Source organism: Drosophila elegans, unplaced genomic scaffold, assembly GCF_018152505.1.
Source record: "Drosophila elegans isolate 14027-0461.03 unplaced genomic scaffold, ASM1815250v1 contig_801, whole genome shotgun sequence".
Taxonomy (NCBI): Eukaryota; Metazoa; Arthropoda; class Insecta; order Diptera; family Drosophilidae; genus Drosophila; species Drosophila elegans.
In genome coordinates this window covers 737248-748649 of record NW_024546155.1, presented here as the reverse complement: position 1 = coordinate 748649, position 11402 = coordinate 737248, and the positions used below count along the sequence as shown (strand labels likewise).

Sequence of the window (11402 nt, the reverse complement as noted above, 5' to 3'; positions counted from 1 at the left end):
TTTCAGAAGCCCTCTTACTTATTCTCTGATTAAGCAGAAACTATTATTATTATTATAATATTACTATTATTATTATTACTAATATTAGTACCGGAATTAAAAGCTTAAGTGTCGCGGTAGAGCTCGGACTCCGCCAATCCTCCACTTCGCTTGGGTTACACCTACATCCGTGTACCAAATTTAAAAAAAACGATGGAATTTTAAATGAAGAAACTAAATTAAACTATTGGCAGTCTAACCCAGTTGCCCCAAGTTGGGCGCCAAAATATGTAACATCCTTGAGTATCCTGTCGGCAGAGAAGAAGGTTTGTGGGACACGACTAGCAAAAACAGCCTGTGGAGGGGTTCTTGACCCATTCCAACTACAACCTCAAGTTAATTTTTAAATAAATCCCATGCCTGTTGAAAACTATACACACACCCCTCAATAACATCAACAAACGCATTCCCAATAATTCCGTCACCTGAGGCTAAGTCGAGTCAGCCGAGGCTGCCTGATGTTGTTGCAGCAGCGCGACACAGCCCTCCCGACCTTTGAGCTTTTCTGCACGCATAATTTAATTGAAAAACTCTCTAACGCAAATGTTTTTACCCCTTCTTTTTCACATTACTTTAAGGAAACACGATAAAATTTAGTACTCCATAATATTCAATAATGTTTCTCTTGCAAAATAAGTCTAAATTCACCAGGCATTGCCATATAATGTACGCTAATTTCTTTCATACTCTTCCCTTCCTTTCATATTATTTTCTTTTTTAATTCAATTTAATTTTGCTTAAATAAAATAATTTCCAAAAACTTCGTAATTAATCATTAACTAGTATTTAATTTTAGTTTCCTTACCGTTGGTCTTTTGGTCTTACATTGTTTTTGCTTTGCTGTTGGCTTAACATTTTTATACCCTTGCAGAGGGTATTATAATTTCAGTCAGAAGTTTGCAACGCAGTGAAAGAGACATCTCCGAAAATATAAAGTATGTATATTCTTGATCAGCATCACTAGGAGAGTCGATCTAGCCATGTCCGTCTGTCCGTCCGTTTCTACGCAAACTAGTCTCTCAGTTTTAAAGCTATCTGCATGAAACTTTCCCAAAAGTTGTCTTTCTATTGCAGGTAGTATATAAGTCGGATCGAGCCGGATCGGATTACTATAGCATATAGCTCCAATAGAATCTGATGCAGCCTAATTTGACATAGCATTTTATTTCAGGGTTCGGTACTGCCCTTTGATAAACCTCAAACTGCGGCGGTTGCACCGTCAACGCGCTAACCTGCGCGATTCAAATTCTGAGGCAAAGGCGCTTCTTAAACGCTCTTCCTGCGCGGCAAGAGCACTGCCGACAGCATTTGCGACAATCGCTTGGACCATTTCCGCGTTCATCTCTGGTTGGTCTATGCTCCTTACTACGGGGCAGAACCCTACATCTTCGCTGCCGTCGCTATCAATTTCTTGCTTTACTTCCCTATACTCCCGACTCGTTGGTAGCTAAAGGCAGCTGAGTAAGTTAACGGCACATATACTGGACATATGCGAGCTATTGAACGATTGGGACACAAGATAATTTGTTTTGATGGGCCGCTTTTCTGCAATATCAACACAAGCACCGTGGCCAAAGCCGCAAAAATAAGAGAAAAAGGTCGAGGTGATTTTTTCGCGCTAATATTGAAGCGTCACCTAAAACACAAAAATGTCGTATTAATTTATCCCAAGAAAAAATTCAAAGAACAAAGGCACGGAACGATCAAGGATCGAGACGACAGATATTGGTCAATTCGGCTATTAACACAGATACACTGGATTAATTCGGTACAAAATTCAATATAAGCACAGCCACAGTGGATACAACTTGTAAAAAAGAGCAAGAAAAAAAGCAAGTGGCAACTTTTGCAAGTGTATAAAAAACCACACTAAGCACATACAGTGACGAACTTAATTATTGGCACAGTTGACATTCTGACTTTAACATTACGTTTCTCCACTAAAAACTATGATATTAAATCAAAACAAATTTTATTCATATATATCGATAATCTTACAACAAAACAAACTTAACTTCATTCTTGTATCACATTTCTAGTAATTATAAAAATTAAAATTATAAAAAAACACCTGATTTTCGTTGAACAACATTTTTGGCACACTTAGCCAAAAATGATGAAAATAAACATAAAAAATCGTTTTAAAATTAAAATTAGCCCTTATGCTTAAGCACTGCCTCCAAGCGCCTGGGCATCGAAGAAACTAAGTTTTGGGTAGTTTCTGAACCAATATTGTGCCACTCCTCCACCAGTGCCACCTTTAGCTGGGCCTTCGTGGATATACATAGCTCGTTTTTTTACCCGTCGATCCAATTCTTCCCACAAATGTTCGATAGGGTTTAGATCTGTAGACTGGGGCGGATGCGGCAAAGTATGTTTTACTTGATGTGCGAGCCACATACGGACATCATGAGCCGTATGCTTTGGGTCATTGTCGTGTTAAAAAGTGAATGTGGCTGGTAAGTTCAACTTTGCCGCTCATTTTAATAAAATTTGATCAATTTTGTTTAAGAATAAGGAACTGCGTGGTTTTTAGCTTGAAAATGTATAGCCACGCAATTCCGAAAATGAAGATAACGGGACTTTTGCAGAAAAATGTAGCCAGATCGATGAAATTTCGACAAAATAGTTCACAATTACCTAAGTGTGCCAATAATTTTGTTCAACGAAAATCATGCGTTTTTTTATAATTTTAATTTTTGTAATCACTAGAAATGTGATACAAGAATGAAGTAAAGTTTGCTTTGTTGTAAATTTATCGATATATAAGAATAAAATTTGTTTTAAATTTATATCTTAGTTTTTAGTGGAGAAAAGCAATGTTAAAGTCAGACATGCCAACTGTGCCAATAATTAAGTTCGTCACTGTAAAATACTGTGTGATTTATTTATTTATTTACTTATTTGTATGAACATTTTTGCTTTGACACCAGTGTGAGTTTTTTGATTTACTTGAGTTTTTTTATATTTTGTCATGCACTCGAAAAATTCTTAAATCGAAAATCAAATCAACACCAAGAATATTGAATGTTTTGTCATGTAATTATTTGCATTATTTATTCACATAAAACTGCTAGTCCAAGTGTAAGTAACTTGAGTTACTTGACTTTATTTTTTGTCACTCACTCAAAAAAATCAAAAATCAGAAATCGAAAACCGAGTCACTCTTAATATTTAAAAAAAAATCCTATTGCTGGACATAGGAAACTGTATGCACTTCAGGCACTGGTAGTTGTGTGTTTATTTATGTATGTATAGATCTTAAGCTATCGTTGGAGTTCAGCTATTATATTATATTATTTCAGTGTACCAATTATGTAATTCTTGTGCCGGCTGGCTATACTTCCGTGACAGGGGTGAAGCCGGCTGGCTATACGTCCGTGGCTGGGGGGTCGGTAGACCGTGGTTGCCGCTAGTGGTCCTATCTGCAATTGATATAGAAAGAAGCGGTTGGCCTGTGGCATCAACTTGTAGAAATACGTTGAATAGGTTGAGAGGGTAACTGCCCTCTTTCACCCGCTGGATGGACACCATAAAGGTGGGATATATTGGTATAATATATAAAGATTATTATTATTATATGAAAATGGATTAATAAAACCTAAAATGGCACTGCCTAGCTTACGCTGGGAGCTGGCTGTTTACTTATATATTGTTGATCAGCATCACCAGGAGAGTCGATCTAGCCATATCCGTCTGTCCGCCCGTCCGTTTCTACGCAAACTAGTCTCTCAGTTTAAAGCTATCTGCATGAAACTTTCCCAAAAGTTGTCTGCCTGTTGCACATCAGTCGGAACTAGCCGGATCGGACGACTATAGCATATAGCTTCCACAGAAACAATCGGAAAAATAAATTAAAACAAATTATAACTTTTCAGTTTTTAATTTTTTTTTTTATTTCTTCGAGAAGTAGTAATGGTTAAATACTTCTAAATAACGATTCAAATTTCATTAAAATCGGAATAATAAAAAATATAAATATGAAAAACTTTAACTTTTTTATTTTTTAATATTTTAAAAAATTATTTTGAAAATATAAATAATTTGATAAATTAGAGTTACGATTCTAATTTAACTTTAGTCGCAAAACGATATCATATAGCTGCCATTGGAAAGATCGAATGATTTAGCTGAAAATCAATGTTTTTAAGCATATACGTATATAAACCGAAATTTAAGTGTCTTCAAGAATATTTTTTTAAAAGCTGCAAAGATATATAAACTTCGGCTTGCCGAAGTTTGCTTATCTCCTTGTTAATAATAATTTTCTTGAGCACGTTGAGTTATTCTGCATGTAGCTATCTTGTGAATTCTGTATAGTGTGTGTTAGCGTATACGTACATACATATGTTCCCAGCGGGACCTGGAAGTAAACTAGATGCGCATTTAGAAGGACAGCCGTGGATGCCTTCTCGTTTCAAAACATTCGGGGGTGACACAAGATTAGAAGGGTGTCTTGGTATTTCACAAGGAACGAGCAGGTCATTTTTAAATTCTCACAGCCTGTCAACAGTAGCGAGAGTAAAGCTCCCATATTAAGCCTTCTATTTATAATCATTAGGCAACTAGAGAAGATGGAACAATATGCTTCTATTTTCTATTTATTAGCCAGCTGGCAAGGCAAAAATACTTCCTATTTCCATTTATTTACTGCCGACGAGGAAGGGAATAAATCCTTACCTTTTCAATTTGTTTGCTGGGGATGAGGAAGGCAAAAAATCTTTCCATTTTCCATTTATCTGCCACCAAATATACCCTTTACATATTTCATCTTTAGTGACTTTGCAGAAAATTTGCAGAAAATTGTTGTATTCAAACCGTCACTTAACTCTTATCGAATTGGCTATATGCGAGTGGTACGAAGAATTGAATTGAATTGAATTGAATTGAATTGAATTGAATTGAATTGTCGCAAATCAAATCGAAATTATTTTAAAATCATGAATTTAGCCATTTTACGGAAATCTTTAATGCTCAGCAGGACATCCACAATGCATTCGAGGCATTTACCAACTTGGACGACAAGGAAGGGAAGCTGATGGTGTTGTTTGACTGGTTTGCAAAGGAGACCACCACAGTTTTTAAAAAAGAGGAAGAATCCCTGTATATGTGGGAGTTTGCTCATCTCCAAGGTTTTCGCATATCTACCGCTTGTGGCTTGATAAAATTTTTTCTCAGACATCATATCTGTTTACGATGTAAACTTTACTCCCGAATAATATCATAATCTTTTTTATTAAAATTAACGTTTTATTTTTGGAAATTTCAATGTTGGTTTTATTTGCTAATGTTTTTTATTACTGTTTTTAATTTTTTTTTGTATATTATTTATAATCAGTAGCACAAGTTTTCGGTAAATTTTTCTTAAAACAACGTGAAAGTTACTCTTCTTCTAATGAGTTATCCACTGATATTGGCCTATGAAATTAATTTCTTGTGGACTTCCCCGTAATTATGAGTGCTTTTCCCGCGCAAGCTTTAGGTCATTTTAAATAAATATGTATAGTATTTTTTTGGGCGACCGATGGGAAGACGGTGAAAAAGTGAAACTTCAATTCACACTGGCGCCATCCGCCGTCGACGTCTTCTTCTTCCGGGTGCTCAGGACAAAGTGAAATTCCACCAAAAATGAGTAGCAAATGCACTAAATTGAGCTGCTGCTTCTCGGCTTCACTTTGTTTTGAACACTCGGAAGAAGACGCTGGCAGTGTGAATTGGAAGTTCAAATTTTCACCGTCTTCTCATCGTTCCCCCAAGAAATACTGTAATGTGAATTGGCTATAGGAGTAGCATTTTTTGACGCGGCAAGCGCTCATACATCGTTCCGAATGCAGTGCTTTGTGGGAATAGAGTACATCATAAGAGCGTAGGATCTACTCTGGCTGCGGATCCCGGGTATCACAGTATAATACCCTCTTTCCACACAGTCCATCCGTTGAAAACGGTTGGAATTTTGAACAAATGTGAAACTCCTATTTCCACAGAGCACATCCACCTTCCGATTTCAGCTGATCTGAATAGCTGTGGCTCGTCAAAACGTAAACAAAGTCAACAGGTCAACCATCTTTGTGGAAACAGAGGAAAGAGATCTGCACCGCAGAAACATCGGCTAACCATCGCATATATTAGTCCGTCAAATTTTAATGGCGGACTAACTGGCAAGTTTTGGAACGGCAAAACCTTACGGAAGGATGATGGATCTCGGTGGAAATATGCTATAAACAAACCTAGCCATAGCGTCTCCATTTACGCACTGGCGTTAACTTGACATGCATTTGATAATTTATAAAATCAGCAGTTAGTTAAAATATATTTTCGCAGCTCAAATAAAAATTTTATCTATTAACTTCTGACTTTCAAGTAAAAACTTAATAAATAATTTGAAACCATTTTCATTTTTATTTATTTAGGCAATGTAAGGACCATTAAATTTTAAATTTAATTTTCTCTAAAGTGGTTTATGCATACACAATATTTCGATATCTAAGCGCTCTTTAGTCGTAAAGTGATTAATATTAAAGCTGTCAATTATTTTAGAGGAGCCAATGTCAAAAATGGAGGAATCGAATTCAAATGGATCAGAAGTAGATACAGTGCCTATAGATGTTTCGTCTCCTAATGCTGAAATAATACGGGGTCAAATATTCGAAGTTGGTCCCAGATATACTAAGCTGGCGTACATAGGCGAAGGAGCCTATGGCATGGTTGTGTAAGTACACTTGAACTTTGACATTGATATGCATTTGCATATCGCTGTGTTTATAGTATGAGTTTCATGACTACTTGAATGCGTAATATCAACTTCCAGACGTTTAACAATAATAAACAACGTCCGATACGTTGGCTTACTGTGTAGACACTATGACACTACGTTGTTGCCCTCATTCATTTACGGATTCATTAAAGCTAAGAAAAGGACAACTATTGAATATTGCTTAAAATAATTTTTGGTTAAAGTTCACTGTCACAATTGCTTTTAAACGTTGAATTCAAACTTTATTGTTAAAATATGTATATCCCGCTTGTTTTAACGTTTAAAGTTTTGTAGTTCTTACATTTAAATGCTAGTAATGTGGAGATGTGTTGGATCATATCGACATATCTCCGCTTGAAAATATGTACATATGTTGTTTTAGAACATCTCCGAGTGGAGGTTTGTCGTTTAAAGAGCAACACGGAGATATGTCGTCTTAAATCGTCTTAACTCGGCGGTGATCCCCTGCGGACTTGCGACGTTTGAAAACGTCAAGTGCGCAACAATTTTTCAATCTGCTCAGCACTTCCAAGTTAAAAGAAAAATTTTGCATTTAGATAAATATTTTAAAGTCATGTTTTTATTTAAAGTTTAATTTGTTTAATTGAAAACATTACGAATCGCTCCGTTAACAGGCTGATTACAGCTGGGACTTTCTTTATTTACTTTCATCGGAGAAGATGACATTGTTCCAAAAGTCTGTTGGCTTACTCAAATGTTCTTTTGCAAAGGCCAAACGCTTCTGCTGGTTGATTTTTGAAATAAGTGGTTTTCTTCGTGCAACGCGGCTTTTGTAGTTAGCTTCGTGCAGTGTCCTCCGAACCGTAATAGGGTGAATATCTTTTCAATTCATTTTTAACTTCAGCTGCAATCTTTGTTGAAGAGATTTTTGGGTTGACCTTCACCTTCCTGATGATCCTGGCCTGCTCCCGCTCAGTCAAAGCTTTGGGTCGACCAGTATGCTTAGCACTCTCCAACGATGAGACTCCTTTAAAACGCAGGACAATGCTTCGAATGGTAAAACGGCTTCTATCCATCATTTCCCCAATCTCAGCATATGATTTGCCTTGATTATGCAAATATAAAATTTCTTTCCGTTGAGATTCAGTGGTTTCCTTTTGTTTGCCGCTCATTTTATTAAAATTTGATCAATTTTGTTTAAGAATAAGGCACTGCGTGGTTTTTAGCTTGAAAATGTATAGCCACGCAGTTCCGAAAATAAAGATAACGGAACTTTTGAAGAAAAATGTAGCCAGATCGATGAAATTTCGACAAAATTGTTCACTATTACCTAAGTGTGCCAATAATTTTGTTCAACGAAAATCTGGCGTTTTTTTATAATTTTAATTTTTATAATTACTAGAAATGTGATACAAGAATGAAGTTAAGTTTTATTTGTTGTAAATTTATCGATATATAAAAATAAAAATTGGTTTAAATTTATATCTTAGTTTTTAGTGGAGAAAAGCAATGTTAAAGTCAGACATGCCAACTGTGCCAATAATTAAGTTTGTTACTGTATATACATTTGAAGCAATTGACGATGTTGATGATCTAAGGTCAGGCGAAATGGTTTCATTATCATCCACGCTATTAAAGAGATCCGGTTTGAAAAGTGAGTTGTTTAGCGAAAGAGTTCGTGCTTAAAAACCTAGATATTGATTTCTTCATTCTTTTTGAGGTTTTATAATATAACCGATTATGCACTGACTTTCTCATATATATATATATATATATATGTGATTGCTTAATTATTGGTTGAATTTAAACACCACCGTTCTGGAACAAGAGAGCATATTCGCGGCTTTTCTCAATTCACTGCGTAAATAAAACATTGCACAAATTTGAAAAAGTGACTAAAGGTAATTTTTATTATTTTACAAATTTAAAATATACACTTCAACAGATCCGGTGGTCCTAAATGACCGCTGAATACAAATATGCCATTGGATCCTTCCTTTGAATTAAATTAAACGTCAAATTATACCAAAACAAGTTTTTAACCTATAAAACACGTACCCTTTTAAGCGACTGATTCTCGAAGTAATAGTAAATGTAAAATGGAGTAAACATCTTTTTTAACGCTTTTGCTTGACATTCAGCATATTAAACCCCTCCACTAATAGTAGATAATAGGAGCCGTATGAGCAAGTTTTTTTTTCCATGCTTGTGTAAAGTGGAACCAACAAGCATATAAATTCATGGTTGGATGCAAGTTTTTTAAAGCGCTGCGCCTGGCCTGTTCGCAGTACGAGATAAAGGATCCTCTTATTAAGCAGAAAATGTTGGTTTTAATATAGGTAGCAGAGCTCTGTTTTTTGCGTCATCAATACCAATATAAATGGCGCTATCTATATAATAAATATAATAAATTAAAAATGAAGGGGTATACTTTAAAAGTGGTATCAATTAAAAATTTACGATTTTGCTCCACAATATGCATTATTTTCCATTAATTTAATGATTTTGCCCGAAGCGAAAATACAGTACAAAAATGAGCTCGATATACAAACATTAAAAAAAAAAAACGTTTCAGAGAATTTCCGTTGCCAAATAAGTTCATGGCATTTTCATCTTCAGATGTTCGTTTGACAGTGTCACTTCCTGCACACTTTTGGTGTTTTTAAATAAAAGTTACAATAAAATACATAAGTAATACTGCAATAGCACAAAAAAAATGTAAGACTAAGAGACGAATGGACTAAAATTGACGAATATTTGATCCTCAACAAAATGGCCGAAAGGAATATTTATTTGTGAACATATGAACATTTTTTAATGTGAAAAAAAGTGTTTTGAAATTTTTTGTGTAGGCTCATCACTATGGACGACAGTACATGTAGTGACTACTATATATAACATCAGAACTGAAAATCTGCTGTGATGGTCCGATCGTAACGAGTGATTCTCCAATCAAAAGGTATTGCCAAAATATATTATATAAAATATTCCACTTTTTAAGCACAGATAAAATTTTGTCGAATGACGCTCAATTAATTGGTCTTAATAAAACACTTTAAAGAATATTCATTTTTATACCCTTGCAGAGGGTATTATAATTTCAGTCAGAAGTTTGCAACGCAGTGAAGGAGACGTCTCCGACCCAATAAAGTATATATATTCTTGATCAGCATCACTAGTTGAGTCGATCTAGCCATGTCCGTCTGTCCGTCCGTCGGTCTGTCCGTCTGTCAGTCTGTCCGTCTGCCCGTCCGTTTCTACGCAAACTAGTCCCTCAGTTTTAAAGCTATCTGTATGAAACTTTCCCAAAAGCTGTCTTTCTATTGCAGGTAGTATATAAGTCGGATCGAGCCGGATCGGACGATTATAGCATATAGCTCCCATAGGGACAATCGGAAAAATAATTTTAAAAAAATAAATTTTTGGGTTTTTTTAATTTTTTTTTTAGATCTTCGAGATATAGTAATAGTTAAATATTTCAGAATTACGGTTAAAATTTAATCAAAATCGGACGACTATAGCACATAGCTCCCATGGGAACAATAATAAAAAAAATAAAAAAAAATTATAACTTTGGTGTTTTTTAATTTTTTTTTTAGATCTTCGAGATATAGTAATAGTTAAATATTTCAGAATTACGGTTAAAATTTAATCAAAATCGGACGACTATAGCACATAGCTCCCATAGGAACAATAATAAAAAAAATAAAAAAAAATTATAACTTTGGTGTTTTTTAATTTTTTTTTTAGATCTTCGAGATATAGTAATAGTTAAATATTTCAGAATTACGGTTAAAATTTAATCAAAATCGGACGACTATAGCATATAGCTCCCATAGGAACAATAATAAAAAAAATAAAAAAAAATTATAACTTTGGTGTTTTTTAATTTTGTTTTTAGTTCTCCGAGATATAGTAATGGTTATATATTTTAGAATTACGGTTTAAATTTCATAAAAATCGGACGACTATAGCATATAGCTCCCATAGGAACAATCATAAAAATAAATAAAAAAAATTATAACTTTGGTGTTTTTTAATTTTGTTTTTAGTTCTTCGAGATATAGTAATGGTTATATATTTTAGAATTACGGTTTAAATTTCATCAAAATCGGACGACTATAACATAAAGCTCCCATGAAAACAATAAATATATTAAAAAAATAAAATTTTTAAAAATTTAAACTTTTTTAATATGTAATTTTTTTCAGAAATTCTTATTGATTATTTAATTAATTATTTGACAGTTGTGAATTATGCTTTTATTTAATATAATCTGAATTTTATTATTAAAATCGGAAAACGATATCATATAGCTGCCAAAAGAACTATCGAATAATTATGCTGCAAATCATCATAGCTTCAATGTTTTTAAACATATACGCAAGTAAATCATAATTTTAATGTTTTCAATAATATTTCGTTTTTACAATAGCTGCAAGGGTATAAGAACTTCGGCTTACCGGAGTTTGCTTCCTTTCTTGTTAATTTATATATTTAAAATCTTTTGGAAATTTTTTTGACAAAATTAGGGTAAGAAAAAATATAGTAAGAAATTATTTCCGGAGTTATTAAAAAACGGTCAATTGATCGGTGCCGCCCCAAATGGGATAACGACATATCTCCGCCGACATATGTATCTCCGCCA

At 34.3% G+C, this 11402-nt stretch overlaps 1 protein-coding gene across 6 annotated transcripts in view; it reads left to right on the top strand.

Annotated features, from left to right (window-relative positions):
- Nucleotides 1–6303: 6303 nt before the first annotated feature.
- Nucleotides 6304–11402, top strand: part of LOC108150556 (mitogen-activated protein kinase ERK-A) — a 155237-nt gene continuing 150138 nt past the window's right edge. For 2 of the 6 annotated variants that reach the window (XM_041710136.1, XM_041710137.1), the window contains exons 1-2: nucleotides 6307–6454; nucleotides 6577–6748. In XM_041710136.1, coding sequence (XP_041566070.1) covers nucleotides 6585–6748 — 164 coding nt within the window. In that variant the 5' untranslated portion in view covers nucleotides 6307–6454; nucleotides 6577–6584. Of the gene's footprint in view, nucleotides 6455–6576; nucleotides 6749–11402 lie in introns of all 6 variants that reach the window. The other 4 variants (XM_041710139.1, XM_041710138.1, XM_041710135.1 and 1 more) reach the window with 3 other exon arrangements.